Here is a 22,502-nt window from a genome sequence, read left to right as displayed (position 1 = left end):
AAAGGTAGAAAATTGTTGCAAAAGAAAATCTATTGGGTACAAAGGCTAAAGATCTACTCCCAGTGATATTAAAGGCCTTCATTCTAAATGTAGGCAAAACTTTAAAACATGACCTGAGACACTAGATTCAATCCTTGCTTGTTATAATCATATATGTGTATGTATATATATATACATATATATGTATATAGACACTAGATATATATATACACACATATATGATTATAACAAGCAAGGATTGAATCTAGTGTCTATATACATATATATGTATATATGTATATGTATATATACATCATATATATACACACACACACACATACACACCCAAATGTGATATTTAACCCAAAATGTCATAAAACTCAATTTTTAATATTTCAACCAAGAATGTTATGATGACATAATTTCATTATACTTAATTTGTTCCTTAAATTCATAGCAATGGGGGTGTAAGGCAATGTGATAAAAATATTACATCTCCAGCCTGTTTATGAAGAGTTCCTATTGCTTTCAAATTAGTTCTGCTAGTAAGAAACAAATACCTACTTCTACATTTTTATGGAATGGCCATATGTGTTTATCTAAAGTCAATGTTATAAACAAGTGATGTGACATAAAAAATTCAGCATTCCTAATGTGTACTATAATCATATTTAGTATGCTCTTAGTTATTAAAATATCTAGTTCTTGTTTTCTAGTAGTCACAGTGAATTAAAAATAGTATTTTAGCAAAAGACACATGAAAAACATTGGGTTTTAAATGATGTTTACTGTATTTTCAAAAAGATATATAAAATTAAAAATAAAAAAACAATTAAATGATAAGAACAAGGATAAATAGCCCTCTTGGTTAGTATGTGAAATCAAACATCAAAAACTGATTTTTATTCCCTGGCCTTGGTGCCTCTGGTTTCCTAGGTTGGACTCAGCATGAAGACTGAGCCATTAATCTTTTAAGGAGAAGATGCCAAGTGCACTCCTCTTCTACTTGATTTATGGATATCAGTAATGATGCTCTTCAGTAAGCTACATATCTGTTCCTCTTGACAAAGGTGACATGGTAACAGGCATCAGCTGAAATGAGTGTCAGCTACGAAAGTATATGGGTAAAGTAATATTATTTATTCCTAAATTGCATGCTTAGTATTCAAAAATCATACAAACAGACTTTTATAGTTGGGTCTTAACACACATAGTGGGAGAAGCTATCTTAATTCACATCACACAGAAAAATAAATCAAACCTGCCACTTAATCTCAGTATCTGCCTTATTTATCATTTTTACATTATGATACCGAAAACACATTTGGCTTGGGAGATATTAAGTGGCTATGTGGCAACTACATTTGTTAATAGAGGAGAACAAAGTCTTAGAACTTCTGCCAAACGTAGAGCAGCATTTAATGGCCACTCTCTTAAAATAATTCTATCATTAAAATAGAAAATTGATTTTGAGACAGGTCACTGAGTTTTCTCAGGTCTCCGGAGCAGAAGGAGTTATGGATTTTCTAACTGTCCCAAATTTCTAGCATTGTTCCCTTGCTACTCAAACAAACAAAGTAAATCCCGATTTAATAGAAGTTTTTCCCCCAAATTACAATTTATATAGACTAGACTTGTCACCACTATTTGATGGTAGAAAAAAAGTCACATTTGCACTTTAATATACTAATCTTAAATCTGACATACACAAAAAGAACGAAAAAAATTTTATGTAACCAAGTGTCATAACCAGAAAAAATTAAGCTTTTTAAGATTCATTCAATATTTCTATTTTAATAGTTTCATTTTGTTTTAAAACTTGGACAGTTAAGTGTTTCCCTTCTATGCAGCCAGTATATCAAATATCCATGTTAATTGCTTTTAATGTAAATTGCCATTGGAGAAAACAGCACTGTTGTAGAAATTACCAGCTTCCTTCACTACCTGCTCCCTCTTGTATCTACTGTAACTCCCATAGGTATGCTCAACTTTCTGTACAAGTGGCAGAAAAAGAAATAAAAACATCTGGTATTTGCCAGTAACCCACTGGAATTATGAAAGTCACCACATCATAATCTTGCTCTAGAATTTTCTCCATTTAAAAAAATCCACCAGGAGGAACATATGAAATAATGTGTCAACATAGAAACACTATTTTTCCCATTGTCTACAACCACATCAATGGCAGATACAACAGCTGTGCAATAACCAAAAAGTTCTAGAGCCAAGAGGCTCAATAAAATTCCTTTTATTCTCAATCTTACATCATCCCCTTGTCCATATATGCACAAATATCCCTCAATTCTTCCCCAGACTTTCATCCAAAGGAGGAGGGGGGCTCATGAGAGCAGACTTGTTCTTTACTTCCCTTGCATGTGGACTTTTTCATAAGATAATCAATATGAGTTTGGAGCCTCTTAATCTAAGGGACTGAGAATGGTTGCTGTAGCCCCATCTAGGCCATTTCATTCCTTCTCCTTTCTGAATTCCCAAGATACTTTTGTTTATACAATTCTTAATAATCACAACACCTTGCAGCCTCTTACACATTAACTCTTCATTTTCCCACTGTCTCTCTAGAGCTAACATAAAACACATTCTAGTTCTCGCAACTAAACACATTTCTTCCTCCATTATACTCAAAAACTATAGCTTCAAAAATTCTGTAACCCCACATAAAATGTGAGTGTGGCAAGTCACTTGTCACTTATTAGACAAAATGAAACTTCATACTGGTAACAGTATTTATTCAATAGCCTCATATATTTCACTCACTCTAAGTAGCAACAGTCAACTGAAAACCAAGATGTCTTATAACACAAAGTTTTCCATAAATTTCAACGCTATTCTGTTTAGCAGCTCCTTTCCTATTGCCATTCTACTTTACCTCTGTACTTTTCTACTAACATGTTAGGATGTTTCCCCCATGACATTTTTTATTTAATAACTCTGGTGCTTTCTTTAAATACCTGCAAAATAATCTAGCAAATCAGCTGAAGTACAACCCTAAACAGAATCTGCCCAAAGCATAGCGGATATTGAAATGGTAACAGTAAAGTTAACATGAAAATAAGTCACAATATTTCCATGCAAAAGTTAAAATGAAACTCTTCATAAACAAATATTGAAAATCATATTATAAAATTATAAAAAAAAGTACAAGCTTTTGGTTTTAAATCCCTTCAAATTCATAGTAATTGATTATATAAGCTACATTTTTTCAACCTATTCCCATCTTTCTAATTCCCTGTGAATAATCTCCATTCATTTAAAAATGTGTCTGCAATACTTCCACAACATGGGCCCCCATTAATTATCAATCTCTCCACAAATGGCACATGTGTAAATGTAGCACCATCACTTCAAGCCATAAAAGGAGAATAAAGAAAGATACACTGCTTACCAGAGCCTCTTTTGGTCACAACCTTCAAACTCTGAGTAAAAGTAGCATATAAGAGAATCAAGTGTGGAATCGGAGCTTTCATCTTCCAGCTTTTAAAGGCTGTTCCCTAAAGCAAAGATAAAAAAGAAAAACATATATTTTAAAAATATATAGCAATATGTTAAGATTTTTATTCAACTTTTGATCGTGCACACAATTGGGGCAGTGGGGATCACAAGAGCAAAGAATGTGAACAGAATCTGTATGTTTTCCTATATGTGTGGTTGCTAAGCAAAATCCAAACAGGTAGTGCCAAAATTATGTCTCCATGGGGCCCCCAACTTGTTTTAAAATCTTAAGATCATTTAAACATTTTTAATTTCTCTTTAGAGTACTTAACTGCATTTAAGTAAGTAGAAACAATCCCTTCAAAAAGACTATTTCACTAACAATTGATTTTTAATATAAATTACCAAACACTGACATTTTTAATGTTCCATGTTACAATAGAATATGATTTTATTCTGTATAATTCTTTCCCATCAAAAAGAAATAATAAATTTCTGTCTGTAAAGATTTAATTATAATTTTATAATTCTCTTTCAAAAATCTCTAAAAGATACTTCAAGAGAATTTTAAGACTGTCTCTATTGAAAATAAGTACGCTGTCTCTGATAGCTACAGAAAGATATATCATTTCTTCCTTTTACAAGGCTCTCAGGGGGATACTAGAAGGGAAATTAGCCTGGTGTTTAGATTTCAAAAGGGAGATAAATTTCATTTGAAATTAACTAAAATGAAACACTGTATTTCTTGGAAAATCACCCCTCTTTTATTTTTGTGTAAGACTGAGATATTAGAGGTAAAAGACTGAATTTCAAAAAGTAGCAAGTCAGAACACAGTTCAAATATATTGTCAATCTATGACAGCACAAGTTTCTTTCCAAGACAGTTGAGGACTGATCATATTCAACTTTCAATTGCTATGACTTTATTAAAAATGAGGAAGCTGAAATGGTAATTTGACAGTCACATATTTTGCTCTCCTATTGCTGCAGATACCTCTGAATATTTTTTTTCACCTCTGAATATTTCTAAATGATTAATTCATTTGCATTAATAAAAGTCTATTAAGACACATTTTAATTCAGAAGACAAAAATCACTATCTATTCACTTGAAGTAAAGTGATACCATCATCACTTTAGTCAGAAAGTCAGTGAATTTTTAAACTAAGCACTGTAAATAAGCTATTTTAACTATAGCTCCTTTAAATGACGATAGCCTGTTTCAGTTTTCTAACCAAGGACCTTGAGTTCACATAAAGACATAAATGAAACCTAGCCTGAAAAACCAAAATCTTCACGTTGGTATCTTCAGCCTTCAGGTTAGCCATGAGAATCAGTTCCTCTCTCAGGGTGAGTTTAATCAGCATTACCCAAGAAACTCCAGGATTCAACTATACACTGCAGGACCTTCCAGCTTAACTATCTTATTACTTTACTCTTGTTCAAAATACTACTTCATCAGTCATTTCGTTTCTATTTTTGCACACAAGCTAGTCTACAATTTTATTTCTTAAAACTAAATTGATTTGGAAAGCAGCAATTTGGTAACATCTAGATCTTTAATTGAGCCTCTTGAAATGCTGTGTATTAGGGAAGAAATATATGGCATATCACAGATTCAACATTTTGATCAACCTACAATAATCTTTACAAACCTCTTTGATATAATTTATTATACTTTATCTTGAAAGACAGATCAAAGGTATCTACTCATAAACATCAAAGCTTTACTATACTTGTTGCATAATTAAAATCCTTACCCACAAATCCCAATACCAACTATATATAAATATAGTGATGTTCTTTGTACATTCTTATTGTCACATGATGGCTCATCGTATCAATGACTTAATTTCCAGTAGCTTCAAATTATGGATGGATGGACCTGAAATTATCTGCCTGTGTCCTGTTAATACCATCACCATGTAACTTCATGTAAACCACTATACACCTTAAAGAGAATGAGCATATTACAGTGGTTTTGGGCAATCAGTCTAGGTTCTTATCCTACTTTCACCACCTATTAGCTATATTATTTTGGGCAAATAACCTCTCTGTGACTAGCTTCTTCATTTGAAAAATAGGTATCATTACAGTATATAGCATAGTACCTAGAAGAGGTAGACAACAAAGTCAATAAATGAAAGCTGCTATTGTTACTGTTTACACTACCGTTGATGCTGTTGCCATTATTGTTAACACTATCATAGATACAACTTACATCCTCTCATCTGAGAAACTTTCTATATATACCAGCTTTCTTTACAGCCTACCTCAAGCTATTAGCTTATCTCTTTAATTTTATGTCTTTCTATCTTCCTAGACTTGAAGTCCCATCAGGGTGAACATGTTTTATTCATCTTTTTATTTCCAATGCTCAGTAAATTTTAGCTGAAAAAGTGAATGTATGACAGATTGAATGTGGCTACTATTACATGAAGTTGAATTCTGGCATTCCAACTCATCATTTGGTAAAGACTTATTAAACATATAGTAGTTACAAGATGCTATGCTATGGTGTAGTGGAGACACAAAGACAATGCAATGCACTCTAATAAAGAAGGCTCATAGACCAATACAGGAAACAAATGCTTACCTACTTAATTAGACTGGCCCTATTGCCATATGGTGAGTATAATGTGCTGAGGGAATAGAGATAGAAATCTATTAATTCTGCTTCAGGTTGGTCTGGCAGAGTCACAGCAAAGAGCTTTCAGAGGAAGAAGCATAGTTAGGTCATAAAGGAAAGATTTTTTTTTTTTTTTAAGGTAAAGAGACTTCTGCGTCTAGGATAAAGTATAACGGAATTGTCACTCTGGTAGACAGAATAATGCCCACCCACAAACACATTCACATCCTGGGACTAGTGAACATGTTACCTCGTATGTCAAAGGAATTTTGAAGATGTAATTCAATTAAGGATTTTGCAATGGGAGATTATGACTCAAGTAAGCACAATGCAATAAAAAGCATCCTTATAAAAGGGCAGTGAAAGAATGATATTCACAGAGATAGAATATAAGGATGGAGGCAAAGGTCAGAGATTGGAGTGATGCATGCTAAACATGGAGGAAGAGGACATGTGCCAAGGAATGAAAATGAAAAGGCAAGAAAGCAGATTCTCCCCTAGATCTTCCAGAAAATATGCAGTCATACCAACACTTTGATTTTAACCAGGTGAGTCCAATGCAGTTTGAACTCCTAACCACCATAACTAAAACATCAAAAATTGAGTTATTTTAAACTACTTAATTTATGGTAATTTGTCACAGGAGCAAAATGAAACTAATACAGAAAGGATGTGAAATGGCAGGGTCTAGTAACAAAGTATAAATAAACCAAATAAACCACTGGTTGAGAACTGTAGTGACAGAAATAAAAGAAGTCAGGGGTACCTACGTGGCTCAGTGGGTTGAGCATCTGACTCTTAACTTCAGCTCAGGTCATGAGCTCAAGATCATGAGATCAAGTACCACTTCAGGCTTGGCACTGGGTGGAGAGCCTACTTGGGATTCTCTCCCCCTGGCCCTTTGCACTTCCCCCACCCCTGCTCTTGCATGCATGCACACATACTCTCTAAAAAAATAAAAAATAAAAAACATGAAAATATTTTAAAAAATACAAATGTCAATGTGAGATTGTTAACAGCAAGCTATGCTAGGTAAGAATCTGGGACTTTTCCCTCATGTTCCCTACGATGTTTTTTACTCGCATAGTGTAACTATGTCTAACTTCATCCAAGAATATTTCATGCAGCTTCACTTTCTTAACCTCTTTATCATGAAAAGATTATGTATACTGACTGTTTCTTCAGAGAACACATGATGACTCACTTGAAATTCTGACCTATCCCCATTGCACACAATCCTAAGAATTCTATGCAGTATAGACAACAAAGAACCAATGGATGCTTGAAAGTGAAAAATCTGTTTTAGAAAGCATAGCCTGAAGGTGGAAGAAACTAGTTAGCAGGCAGTAGTATAGGAAGATGAAGAGGAAGGTCGGCCATAATGCAATAGAGGTGAATGCTGAAAAAAAAACAGAATGTATTTGGGAATAACGAGAGTTCAGGGATATTAAAGGAAGTGGTATTAAAAAGCAAGCTTTGAAAGGGGATCTGAGGCATTTATTTTGAACCACTAGGTCTATTATGACCCTATTTACCAATATATATAGAAACAGAAAGACATTTTACACACTGAGGATGGAGAAGTATATGAAATTATATTTAAGGCACATCAATTTTAAACAGCCCATGGAATCTCCTACTAGAATGGTCTTGCAGATAATTAAAAATGTTAACCAGAAACTCAGTGTAAAGATGGAAAATGATAATATTGTAATTTTAGCTGAAGTTAAAGAACATGGATTATAATAAATGGGAAGAAAACACAGAAAAAAAAAGAGGAGAAGGCTTACATTTTCACCTCTGGAGCCTACAAATGTTTATGAGACAGCAAAGGTAATCAAAGGGAGAGGAAAGGGAAAAAAATCAGACAGTAAGGGATATCTTACATACAGTAAGGGTAAAAAGAGACAAACCTAGCTTTAGATTTAAGATACTGCCAGTAATACCAGTTACTCATTTGATTAAACAAATGGGAGCATAATCAGAGAGTTTAATGAGGAAAATAAGCTTCATTTGCATGTTTCTAAATGGTTGTACAGGTGTCCAAGTTCAGAATAGAGAATCTGAGGGATAACTATAGTTGAAAATGAAGAAGATCCGAACTTACATGTAAACTGAAGCCAAGAGAAGCAGAACCAGAGAAAGGAGGTAAATCTAGAAAAGAGAGATATTAGTATGGACAAGTTGGGACACCTTTTACAAGCAGAAGAAAAAAAAAAGTATGCAGGATGAATACAAAGTCCAGTTTGGAAATAAAATGGAAGGAAGTAGCACTGGTTTGTTTTATTCCACTTTCATTGAAAAGCATACAGAACTGGTTTTAGAATGAGAATGAAGTGCATTTAGAGTCTTACTGTAGGTTAGGCTTAGCAATCAACTTCATCTCTTTAAGTCCCAGTTTTCTCATCTCCGAAACGTGGACATGAGTATGTGAGATATTTATTTTAGCTTATTTCATTCTTGACATACTATTCCCAAATAGTGAGGTAGCAAATTCCTACTTCAAATTTTTAAAACCTTTAAATAATTGCCTTTATGGTACCTATCACAATGTTTAACAATGACATTTCACTATATATATATTTTAAAATGCTAACTCTCTTCCTGTCTCCTTTCTTTCCACCCTTGCCTGGTATATAAAAATTTTGCTAAAATATGGTCCATTTTAGTCCTTAAAGTTTTTATGTAGCTAAACTCATTTCCACTCTAATAAAGAACAACATTTGAGGTATCCATTTGTGCATGTCATGAAGTATTTTACCAGGCACAATTTACATAAAGCAATTCATATTAAAACAGTGGTATATATATTCTCTATGGAGATGATAAACACAGGGATTTAAAAAAAAATTATTGTGTTAGGTTAGTCTCCTTATAATACATCATTAGTTTTTGATGTAGTATTCCAACATTCATTGCTTACATATAACACCCAGTGCTCCATGCAATACATGCCTTCCTTACACAACCAGGCTCACCCATCTCCCCACTCCACCCCCTTCTAAAACCCTCCATTTGTTTCTTGGAGTCCACAGCCTCTGATGGTTCGTATCTCACTCTGATTCTGCCCCTTCTCTTTTCCATTCCTTCTTCTAATATCCTCCATGTTATTCCTTAGGTTCCACAAGTAAGTGAAAGTATATGATAAGTGACTCTCTGCTTAACTTATTTCACTCAGCATAATCTCCTCTAGTCCCACCATGTTGATCTAAAAGTTCTTTCTGATAGTGGAGTAATAATCCATTGTATATATGAACCACATCGTCTTTATCTATTCATCTGTTGAGGGGCATCTTGGCTCTTTCCACAGTTTCACTATTGTGCACATTGCAGCTATGAACATTGGGTTGCATATGGCCCTTCTTTTCACTACATCTGTATCTTTGGGGTAAATAACCAGTAGTGCAATTGCTGGGTCATGGTGTAACTCTATTTTTAATTTTTTGAGGAATCTCCACACTGATTTCCAAAGTGGCTGCACCAACTTGCATTCCTTCCAACAGTGTAGAAGGATTCCCCTTTCTTCCACATCCTCTCCAACATTTGTTGTTTCCTGCAGTGTTAATCTTTGTGAGTCTATCTGGTGTAAGGTGGTATCTCAGTGTGGTTTTGATTTGAATTTCCCTGATGACTACCTAATGATGATGAACATTTTTTCATGTCTGCTAGCCATTTGTATGTTTTCATTGGAGGAGTGTCTCTTCATGTCTTCTGTCCATTTTTGACTGGATTATGGTTTTGGGGTGTTGAATTTAAGAAGTTCTTTATAGATCTTCGATATCAGCCCTTTGTCTGTAGTGTCATTTGCGAATATCTTCTCCCATTCCATGGATTGCCTCTTTGTTTTGTTGACTGTTGCCTTTGCTGTGCAGATAATTTTTTATCTTGATGAAGTCCTAAAAGTTCATTTTCACTTTTGTTTCCCTTGCCTTTGGAGATGTGTCCTGAAAGAACTGGCTGTGGCCAATGCTGAAGAGGTTACTGCCTATGTTCTCTTTAGGATTTTCATAAATTCCTGCCTCATATTGAGGCCATTCATCCATTTTGAGTTTATCTTAGCAAATGGTGTAAGAGAATGGTCAAATTTCGTTCTTCTATACATAACTGTCCAATTTTCCCAGCACCATTTATTGAAGAGACTATCTTTTTTCCACTGTATATTTTGTTCCTGCTTTGTCGAAGATTATTTGCCATAGAGTTGTGGGTCCATATCTGGGCTCTCTACCCTGTTCCATTGGTCTATGTTTCTGTTTTTGTGCCACTACCATGCTGTCTTGGTGATCACAGCTTTGTAATAAAGTTTGAAATCAGGCAAGGTGGTGCCCTCAGCTTTTTCTTTTTCAACATTTCCTTAGCAATTCATGGTCTTTTGGTTCTATACAAATTTTAGGATTACTTGTTTCAGCACTTTGGAAACCGCCAATGATATTTTGATCAGGATGGTGTTGAAAATATAGATTGCTCTGGGCACCATAGATATTTTAACAATGAGAAACAGAGGTTCTAAAAGATTCTGCAACTAAAATTAACCCCAAAAGCAAAATATTTAAAATTAGCCCCAGAGAAACTTGTTTCTTCTGTCATGAACTTAAGACAATTACTTTTTTTAATTTAAATACTATTAGTCAACATAGAGTACATCATTAGTTTCAGATATAGTGTTAAATAATTCATCAGTTGTGTATAATATCCAGTGCTTATGACAATTATCTTGAGGAAAACCAACCAAAGAGAATTTCTGAAGACATCTAAACATTTACTTTTCTATTTGAGTGCCTACCATGTTTTTAGATACTGTTTTAAGTATTAAGAATACAAAACCATTAGGGGGTGCCTGGGTGGCTCAGTGGGTTAGGCTGCTGCCTTCAGCTCGGGTCATGATCTCAGGGTCCTGGGATCGAGTCCCGCATCGGGCTCTCTGCTCGGCGGGGAGCCTGCTTCCTCCTTTCTCTCTCTCTCCACCTGCCTCTCTGCCTACTTGTAATCTCTGTCATCAAATAAAATAAATTTTAAAAAAATGTTAAAAAAAAAACCATTAGGAAATGGTCACTATAGCCACAGAAGAAAAACATGAGAAATCAATGACTCTAACAAAGGGATACACATTGGAAGAATTCTCAAGTCTATGGAACATGTTCAGTGCTGCCTGGAGAGGTCATGAAAACATTCTCAGAGGAGTGTGACATTTTCAGCTAACGTTGGACAAGAAAGGGTAACGTTGGATAGAAAGAGTTTAAAAAGTGATGGTCAATAGAGGCAGGTAAAAGGGAATAGAAAGAGTACAAGATGCATTTGAAAAATCACTAGTGAAAATAAAATTATATACTTGACAACCTATTCAATATGGGTTGAGATAAGTAGGCAAGTGCATAATTTTAGATCATCTAAAATGAAATATTAAGTCATTAGAATAGCTATTTGGGGGAGGAGCAAGATGGTGGAGAAGTAGGATACTGAAATATCACCAGGTCCCAGGAATTCAGCTAGATAGTTATCAAACCATTCTCAACACCTACAAACTCAACAGGAGACAGAAGAGAAGAGCATCAATTCTAGGAACATAAAATCAACCACTTTCTGGAGGGTAGGACATGCGAAGTGAATCAGAAACAAAAGGAAGATAGACCATGGCGGGAGGGGCTGGCTCCAGGCAAATGAGAGAACAGCGGAGCACAAAATCAGAACATTTAGAAGTCTGCTCCACTGATGGAAGTCACTCCAGAGGCTAAGTGGGGGGTGGAGCCCTTGTGGAAACAGAGTGGTCTCAGGACCTGTGGGGACACAAAAATACCAGGGAGTGTGGCAGAGCTCCCAAGTATTGGACTGGAGAAGCTAGCCACAGAGATGGAAGCAAGCAGTGCACTCTCAGCTCTGGATTACCTTAAAACCATGATCCAAGGCACAGTCAGGCCACTGCACTTCAAGCATGGACCCCACGAGCAGCAGATCTGGGGAGACCCCCTTCTTCTTCCCCTGGGAGGAATGACACAGGAATATGCTATAGGAATATGCTGGGTTTGGAGACTCCAAATGGGGCTGTTCTCCAGAGATAGAAACTCTCAGTCAAAGGCTGGGTGAGCTTGGAGTGTGGAAAGAGACCAGGAAGATGGGAGGGGCTGACTGCTTTTCTCTGAGGGTGCACTGAGGAGTGGGGCTCTGAGCTCTCGGCTCCTATGGGGCAAGAGATTGGGAGGCCACCACCTGCATTCCCACCCTCCAAAGCTGTGTGGAAAGTGTTCAGGAAACAAATGCTACGGAGAGTGAACCTGAGCCGATTACTTAGCCAGGACCCTGGTAAGGGTGGTGCAATTCCATATCAGTCAAAGACATTTAAGAATCAATACAACAGACCCCTCCCCCAGAAGATCAGCAAGAACATCCAGCTAGGACTAAGTTTACTGATCAATGGTGAACTGCAGAATTCCAGAGCTAGGGGAAAGCAAAACATAGAATTCATGGTCTTTTTCTCATGATCCTTTAATCTTTCACAGTTAAATTTTTTTAACTTTATGCTTTTCTTATTATAATTTTTATTAATCCTCTTTCATATTTTAATGTTTTTAACTGTTTTTTCTTAACAATGCTTTTTTCAAAATCGTTTTAAATTTTCATTGTCACAATCATATTTTATCCCTTCATTGTATTTAACCTTATATCTTGTATACATATAGGGTTTTTTTTTCTTTAAAATTTAGGGATATAATTTCTTCTAATAGATCAAAATATACTCTAAATCTAGGGCATGGCTTTGTTCTAGTCTCCAGCCTGATCACATTCTTTCCTCTTTTTTTCTTTTTTCAACTAACTTCTTATCTTATCAATTCCTTTTTTAGAATCCTTTTTAATTTTCATCTTTACAGTCATGTTCCATCCCTTCCTCATGTTTAACCTTATTTTTGCATATATATATTTTTTCTTTCTTTAAAGTTTTAGGAGGTAGTTTCTTCTAACAGACCAAATACTAACAGACCAAAATATACCAAAAATCAAGTATGTGACTCTGTCCTATTCACCAGTCAAAATATATAAATATTTTGTTCTTTTTTCCCTCTTTCTTCTCCCCCCGTTACAGGTCTCTTCTGATTTGGTTAGTGTATATTTTTCTGAGACCCTTGCTACCCTTTTAGTATTTTGTACCCTCATTCTTCTATTCTTACCTGGAAAAAATGACAAGATAGAAAAACTCAACACACACAAAAAAGAACAAGCGGCAGTACCAATGATTGGGAACCTCACTGTGTCTCTCTCTGTCAAATAAATAAATAAAGTCTTTTTTAAAAAGCTATTACTGAGGTGCAATAAAAATGAAGATTCTTACTGATAAAATAAAAGAGGCAGACAATAGAATTAGTGATATAGAAGACCAAATGATGGAGAATAAAGAAGCTGAGCAAAAGAGAGACAAACAACTACTGGACCATGGGGGGTGAATTCGAGACATAAGTGATACCATAAGATGAAAGATTACTAGAATGATTGGGATGCCAGAAGAAGAAGAAAGAAAAAGAGGGGCCGAAGGTATATTGGAGAAAGCTATAACAGAAAATTTCCCTAATTTGGAGAAGGAAACAAGCAACAAAATCAAGAATGCACAGAGAACCCCCCTCAAAATCAATAAAAATAGGTGCACACCCCATCATCTAATAGTAAAACTTTAAAGTCTCATTGAAAAAGAGAAAATCCTGAAAGCAGTTCAGGACAAGAGGTCTCTAACACACAATGGTAGAAATATTAGATTGGCAGCAGACTTACCACAGAGAACTGGAACGCCAGAAAGGACTAGCATAATATATTTAGAACTTTCATGAGAAAAATATTCAGCCAATAATACTATATCCAGCTAGGCTGTCATTAAAAATAGAAGGAGACAAAAAAACCTTCCAGGAAAAACTAAAATTAAAAGAATTTGCAAACACCAAACCAGCCCTACAGGAAATATTGAAAGGGGTCCTCTAAGCAAAGAGAGACCCTAAAAGTAACAGACAAGAAAGGAGCAGGTACAATATACAGTAACAGTCACCTTACAGGCAATACAATGGCACTAAATTCATATTTTTCAATAGTTACCCTGAACATAAATGAGTTAAATATCCCTAATCAAAAGACACAGGGTATCAGAATGGATAAAAATACAACACACATCAACATGCTGTCTACAGGAAACTTATTTTAGACAAAGACATCTCTAGATTTAAAGCGAAAGGGTGGAAAACAATTCACCATGCTAATGGATATCAAAAGATCACATAAATTAGATTTTAAGCCAAAGAATATAACAAGAGATGAGAAAGAACACTATATCATACTCAAGGGGTCTTTCCAACAAGATCTGACAACTGAAAATATCTATGCCGCTAACATGGTAGCAGCCAATTATATAAACCGAGTAATATGAAAATCAAAGAAACACACTGACAATAATACAATAATAGTAAGGGATTTTAACACCGTCCCTCACTGAAATGGACAGATCATCTAAGCAAAAGATCAACAAGGAAATAAATGCTTTAAATAACACACTGGATGAGATGGAGATCACAGTTATATTTAGAACATTCCATCCCAAAACAACAGAATAAGGTTCTTCTCTAGTGCACATGGAACATGCTCCAAAACAGATCACATTCTGGATCACAAATTAGGTCTCAACCGGTACCAAAACATTAGGATCACTCCCTGCATGTTTTCAGACCACAATGCTCTGAAGCTAGAACTCAATCACAAGAGGCAAGTTGGAAAGAATTCAAATACATGGAGGCTAAAGAGCATCCTACTAAAGAATGAATGGGTCAACAAGAATATTAAGAAAGAATTTTAAAAATTCATGGCAACAAATGAAAATGAAAATGCAACCATTCAAAATCCTTGGCACACAACAAAGGCAGTACTGAGAAGAAAGTATATAGCAATATAAGCCTTTCTCAAGAAACAAAAAAGGTCTTAAGTACACAACCTAACCCTATGCCTGAAGGAGCTAGAGACAGAAAAGCAAAGACAGCCTAAACCTAGCAGGAGAAGAGAAATAATAAATATCAGAGCAGAAATCAGTGAAAAAGAAACCAAAATAACTGTAGAAAAGATCAGCAAAACTAGGAGCTGGTTCTTTGAAAGAATTAATAAGATTGATAAAATCTTGGCCGGACTTATCAAAAAGAAAAGAGAAAGGACCCAAATTAATAAAATAATGAATGAAAGAGGAGAGATCATGACCAACACCAAAAAAAAATACAGACAATTATAAGAATGTATTATGAGCAACTATACACCAGCAAATATGAAAATCTGGAGGAAATGGATACATTCTTACAGACACAAAAACTACCAAAACTGAACCAGGAAGAAATAGAAAACCCAAACAGACCCATAACCACTAAGGAGATTGAAGCTGTCATCAAAAATTTCCCAACAAACAAGAGCCCATGGAGAGATGGCTTCCCTGGGGAATTCTACCAAATGTGTAAAGAAGACTTAATACCTATTCTCTTGAAATTATTCCCCAAAAATAGAAAGGAAAACTTCCAAACTCATTTCATGAGACTAGCATTACCTTGATCCTAAAACTGGACAAAGACCCTATCAAAAAGGAGAATTAGAAACCAATATCCCTGATGAATATGGATGTAAAAATTCTCAACAAGATATTGGCCAACAGGATCCAACAGAACATTAATTCATCACAACCAGGTGGGATTTATTCCTGGGCTGCAAGGCTGGTTCAACATCCACAATTCAATCAATATAATATATTACATCAATAAAAGAAAAAACAAGAACCATATGATCCTCTCAACAGATGCAGAAAAGTCATTTGACAAAGTACATCATCGTTTCTTGATCAAAACTCTTCAGAGTTTAGGGATAGACGGTACATACTTCATAATATCATAAAAGTCATATATGAGGGGCGCCTGGGTGGCTCAGTGGGTTAAGCCGCTGCCTTCGGCTCAGGTCATGATCTCAGAGTCCTGGGATCGAGCCCCACATCGGGCTCTCTGCTCAACAGGGAGCCTGCTTTCTCCTCTCTCTCTGCCTGCCTCTCTGCCTGCTTGTGATCTCTGTCTGTCAAATAAATAAATAAAATCTTTAAAAAAAAAAGTCATATATGAAAAAATCACAGCAAATATTCTCAATGCGGAAACATTGAGAGCTTTTTCCCTAAAGTTAGGAGCATGGCAGGGATGTCCCCTATCATCACTACTGTTCAACAAAGTATTAGGAGTCCTAGCCTCAGCAATCAGACAATGAAAAGAAATAAAAGGCATCTAAAATGGCAAAGAAGAAGCCAAACCCTCACTCTTTGCAGATATACCTTCTGTGGACTCCAAAACTGCTACAACTCATATAAGAATTCAGTAAAGTGTCAGGATATAAAATCAATTGCGTTTCTATACACGAACAGCAAAACAGAAGAAAGAGAAATTAAGGAGTCGATCCCATTTACAACTGCACACAAAACCATAAGATACCTAGGAATAAACCTAACTAAAGAGGTAAAGAATCTATACTCAGAAAACTATGAAGTACTCATGAAAGTAATTGAGGAAGACATAAAGAAATGGAAAAACATTCTATGCTCATGTACTGGAAGAATAAATATTGTGAAAATGTCTATGCTACCTAAAGCAATCTACAAATTTAATGCAATCCCTATCAAAACACCATTAATTTTTTCAAAGAAATGGAACAAATAATCCTAAAATTTATATGGAACCAGAAAAGACCTCAAATGGCCACAGGAATATTGAAAAAGAAAACCAAAGTTGGCAGCATCACAATTCCAGACTTCTAGCTCTATTACAAAGCTATAATCATCAAGACAGTAGGGTACTGGCACAAAAACAGACACACAGATCACTGGAAAAGATAGAGAGCCCATAAATGAACCCTCAACTCTATGGTCAACTAATCTACAACAAAGCAGGAAAGTATTTCCAATGGAAAAAAAGATGGTCTCTTCAACAAATGGTGTTGGGAAATTGGACAGCCAAATGCAGAAGAATGAAACTGGACCATTTCCTTACACCACACAAAAAAACAGCCTCAAAATGGATGGAAGACCTCAATGTGGGACAGGAATCCATCAAAATCCTTGAGGAGAACATAGAATGCAACCTCCTTGACCTCAGCTGCAGCAGTCTCTTCCTAGAAACAGCACCAAATGCAAGGGAAGCAAGGGCAAAAATGAACTACAGGGACTTGATCAAGTTCAAAAGCTTTTGCCCAGCAAAGCAAACAGTCAACAAAACCAAAAGACACAGAATGGGAGAAGATATTTGCAAATGACATATCTGATAAAGGGCTAGTATGCAAAATCTACAAACAACTTATCAAACTCAACACCCAAAGAACAAATAATCCAATCAAGAAATGGGCAGAAAACATGAACAGTCATTTCTGCAGAGAAGACATCCAACAGACACATGAAAAAGTGCTCCATATCACTCAGTATCAGGGAAATACAAATCAAAACCACAGTGAGATACCACCTTACTCCAGTCAGAATGGCTAAAATTAACAAGTCAGGAAATGACAGATGTTGGCAAGGATGTAGAGAAAGGGGAACCCTCCTACACTGCTGTAGGAGGAATGATAGAATGTGCAGGAATACAAGCCACTCAGAAAAACAGTATGGAGGTTCCACAAAAAGTTGAAGATGGAGCTACCCTACGGCCCAACAAATGCACTTATGGGTACTTACCCTAAAGATACAAATATAGTGATATGAAGGGGCACATGCATCTGAATGTTTTTAGCAGTAATGTCCACAAAAGCCAAACTATGGAAAGAACCTTGATGTCCGTCAGCAGATGAATGGAAAAAGAAGAAGTGGTGTATATATACAATGGAATACGATGCAGCCATCAAAAGAAATGAAATCTTGCCATTTTCAATGACGTGGATTGAACTAGAGGGTATTATGCTAAGCAAAATAAGTCAATCAGAGAAAGACAATTATCATATGATCTCTCTGATATGAGGAATTTGAGAGGCAGTGCAGGAGGTTGTGAGGGGTAGGGAGGGAAAAAATGAAACAAGATGGAATCGGGAAGGAATCAAACCATAAAAGACTCTTCATCTCATGAAACAAACAAAGGGTTGCTGGGGGGTGGGAAGGGAGGTATAGTGTGGCTGGGCTATGGACATTGGGGAGAGTATGTGCTATCGTGAGTGCTGTTAAATATGTAAGCCTGATGATTCACAGACTTGTATCCCTGGGGCAAATAATACATTATATGTTAATTTTAAAAAAAGAATAACTATTATATAATGTTCCAAACCAAGTTCTAGTTTTTGTTTTTTAACACAATCCTAACCAGAAGATTATTCATTCCTAAAGATCCTGACTGGCAAAAGAATGTTAAGGTTCCAGACCTTTTAAATAAGATTCGTAATGATCAGAAGTTAATTCATCATGTTGCCTGTGAAGTCCTTGTTTCTATAGATTGTCTCTGTAAATTTCTGTTCTATGACACTCCTGGGTCCTTTCTTGTTTTATAGAACCCCCCTTAATATTTCTTGCAGCACCAGCTTGGTGGGCACATACTCTTTTAAACCTTGCTAGTCTTGAAAGCTCTTTATCTCTCCATCTATTTTGAATGTCAACCTTGCTGGATAAAGTATTCTAGGCTGCATGTTCATCTCATTTAGTGCCCTGAATTTGTTTTGCCAGCCCTTTCTGGCTTGCCAGGTTTCTATGTACAGGTCTGATGTTATTCTGACAGACATTCCTCTGTACATAAGGAATCTCTTCCCCTAACTGCCCTCAGAAGCTCTTGTCTAACATTATGATTCATCAGTCTCACCAAGTCCCTCAAGGTCTTTCTAGATTCATTGAACTTAAGGCACGAACGCTGGCTCCACTTCCCAGATTAGGAAAATTTTCATCTAGAATTTGTTCAACTGCATCTTCTAGTCTTCTTTCTCCACCCCCTCAGGTATCCCAATAATTCTGACATTGGAATGTTTCACGGCGTCATGTATCCCCCTAATTCTGTTTTTATGGCTTCTTAGCTGTTTGTTCCAGGCCTCATCCTGATCCTTTTTGTCTATCAGTTTGTCCTCTGGATCACTAATTCTATCTTCTGTCTCAGTTACCCTAGCTGTTAGAGTATTTACATTAGATTGGATCTTATTGATAGCATTTTTAACTTCTTCCTGGGCAGCTTTCACTTCTGCCCTTAGAGATTTTATGTTGTCACTAACGGTTTTCTCCAACCTAGCCACTGCCTGGATTATTGTTACCCTGAATTCCCTTTCCGACATACTGTTTATGTCCATATCCAATAGCTCTGATGGAGAAGGCAGGGTCTCTGAATTTTTCCTCTGTTGGTTGCTTCTCCTCCTAGTCATTTTGGTGAGAGGTGGTTGAGGGGATGTACAAGGGACTATATCAGCTGTGATCCAGGCAAGGTGCACCGTGGAACGCTTCTGAGCGATTGAAAGTCACCACCAAAAAGAAAGAAAGAGAGAGAGAGAGAGAGAAACAGAAGACCCAACTAAAATGGGCCCCAAAGGTAAGATTTATAAAGTATATAAACAAAAATAGACAAATAAAAAGAGTATCATTTACAAAAGTAAATGATAAGGGACACCTGGGTGGCTCAGTTGGTTGAGCTGCTGCCTTCGGCTCAGGTCGTGATCCTGGGGTCTTGAGATCGAGTCCCGCATCTGGCTCCTTCCTTGGCGGGGAGCTTGCTTCTCTCATTGCGTCTGCCTGCCTCTCTGCCTGCTTGTGTGTACTCTCTCTCTCTATCTCTGGAAAATAAATAAAATCTTTAAAAAAAAAAAAGTAAATGATAAGAAGAAGAAGAAGAAAAAGAACCCAGCCAAAATGAACCCCAAGGATGAGATTTATATAATAAGAGAACAAAAACAAACACACAGAAACGCTGACAAAAGAAAAAGACGGGAAGGTGGTTATAAATCCTTGAGGTGGGTAAGGAAGGTTGCTTTGATTCTTCCTGGGTATAGCTTGATATCTTTTTTAAAGAACTCAACTTTTCAGAGATAAAGGGAGATTAAAACTGGTTTATATGTAGGGGTAGTATTGATTAGGGCAAGAGGATTACCTTGAAGCTTATATCTGTATGTATATTAAAAAACATAGAAAAGAAAAAGAAAAACACAGGTATATGTATGAAAAAAGCTCAAGTTAAAAGATTATTATGGAATATGTTGTATTAAACCTCTAGTTATAAGAGTAAGTAGGCTAAAATACCAAAATGTCAATATCTTCAGTCATGTTTCTTGACAGATTTCCCTATAAGCTGATAAGAATATGATAATGAACAGTCAAATAACTCTGTCCAAAATGAATGACTTTCATATTTAAATAATGTCCTGAGAATTATACATAAATTACTTTGCTGTAGCAACCTGGCAGAAAATGCTATGGAATGTTCTGCAAACAAATGTATTACAGTAGTGGCTGCAGCTACTGTGGAATAAATGGTCCACCTTCTGAGTGACACCAAGTGAGTCTGAAAACTTGTAGAAGGATCCTGTACAGAAAGAGCTTGGCTCTCAGGAAATCTGAACCACATCCTTGAGCAGGTAGGAAGCCAATGGTGTTTATAGAACTGAATGTCATAAACCAGCTTTGTATTATAAAGAACAAACGTCTATGTAATCTGCTAAGAAAATAAGATCAGTAATAAAAATGAAATCAAAAGTGAAAAAGATGATATAAAATATACAACAAAAAATTTAGAATACTTTTAATTTTTCCTAATTGGAAATCTTATAGAATAGATTTCTGAGAATGTTAATTATGAAAATCTACTAAACAAAAACAATCATGAATCTCAAAAAGAATTTTAAAACTCTATATACCATTAGAGTAAAACTCCTAAATTTTGAGTACAGTAAATACCACAGATGAGCATCTACAAACTTTGGAAGAACACAAGGAACAGAAAACCAAGACATACAAATGGCTAATAGATACATGAAAAAATGTTCATCATCACTAGCCATCAGGGAGATTCAAATCAAAACCACAGGGAGATACAAGCTTACATCACTTAGAATGGCCAAAATTAACAATACAGTAAACAACATGTGTTGGAGAGGATGTGGAGACAGGGGAACCCTCTTACACTGCTGGTGGGAATGCAAGTTGGTGCAGACACTTTGGAAAACAGTGTGGAGATTTCTTAAGAAATTAAAAGTAGAGAGCTTCCCTATGATCCTGTAATTGCTCTACTGCATGTTTACCCCAAAGATACAGATGTAGTGAAAAGAAGGGCCACCTCTACCAGAATGTTCATAGCAGCAATGGCCACAGTCGCCAAACTGTGGAAAGAACCAAGATGCCCTTCAGTGGAAAAACGGATAAGGAAGATGTCGTCCATATATACTATGGAATATTATTCTTCCATCAGAAAGGATGAATACCCAACTTTTGTAGCAACATGGATGGGACTGGAAGAGATTATGCTGAGTGAAATAAGTAAAGCAGAGAGAGTCAAGTATCATGTGGTTTTGTATATTTGTGGAGCATAAGGAATAGCATGGAGGACATGGGGAGATGGAGAGGAGAAGGGAGTTGGGGGAAACTGGAGTGGGAGACGAACCATGAGAGACTATGGACTCTGAAAAACAATCTGAGGGTTTTGGAGGGGCGGGGGTGGGAGGTTGGGTGAGCTTGGCGGTGGGTATTATGGAGGGCACGTATTGCATGGAGTACTGGGTGGGGTACATAAACAATGAATCTTGGAACACTGAAAAGAAATTTAAAAAAATAAATACAAATTTTAAAAAAAACAGACAATTTTTATGTTTTTTACTACAGAAAACCTTTTAAAAAAACAAAACAAATGATCAGAACTCATATAAGGAATTTAATAAACTTTGTAAAACGAAAGTAACACTGGCAAAGGTTGTTCCTTAAGCCATTCCTTAGCTTTTTTTCTGTAAGTCCTAGGCAATGACATGAACCAGAAAGAATAATAGCTATAAACCTAAGGATTAGAAAAAGGCAAACACACAATTTTCAGTATTTATAGATTATGATTTTAAAAACATTTTTAAAACTTCATTCCATTATAAACTATGAAAAATAATGTGCTTTAAGACAAAAATATTAACCACTTTGTCAATACTGACAAAAAGTGTCCAATTTTTCCAAACCGGTATTATTCACTTCTAGGAAAATCCACGTGGAATTTTTGTTTCTTGAGAAATAAAGTCTAAAATTTGACTGGAGAGGCATCTGGGTGGCTCAGTGGGTTAAAGCCTCTGCCCTGTTCAACTCAGGTCATGATCCCAGGGTCTGGGATGGAGCCCTTCATCAGGCTCTCTGCTCAGCAGGGAGCCTGCTTCTCCTTCTCTCTCTGCCTACCTCTCTACCTACTTCTGAACTCTGTCTATCAAATAAATAAATAAAATCTTTTTTTAAAATATGCATGAAACATCTATTATTTTTTTTAATTTGACCGGGAAAA

At 36.0% G+C, this 22,502-nt stretch overlaps 1 protein-coding gene across 1 annotated transcript in view; it reads right to left on the bottom strand.

Moving 5' to 3' along the window:
* IL1RAPL1 (interleukin 1 receptor accessory protein like 1) overlaps positions 1-22,502 on the bottom strand; it is a 1,495,797-nt gene that overhangs the window by 1,285,375 nt on the left and 187,920 nt on the right. Inside the window, exon 2 of the mRNA XM_045089428.1 lies at positions 3,383-3,488. Within this exon, the coding sequence (XP_044945363.1) occupies positions 3,383-3,464 (82 nt within the window). The 5' untranslated portion in view covers positions 3,465-3,488. The remainder of the gene's footprint in view (positions 1-3,382; positions 3,489-22,502) is intronic.

The sequence above is a fragment of the Mustela putorius genome, unplaced genomic scaffold (assembly GCF_011764305.1).
Source record: "Mustela putorius furo isolate JIRA1106 unplaced genomic scaffold, ASM1176430v1.1 tig00003836_pilon_pilon_pilon, whole genome shotgun sequence".
Classification (NCBI taxonomy): domain Eukaryota; kingdom Metazoa; phylum Chordata; class Mammalia; order Carnivora; family Mustelidae; genus Mustela; species Mustela putorius.
Note: the sequence above shows the minus strand (reverse complement) of the source record. Positions and strands in the feature narration are given on the sequence as shown.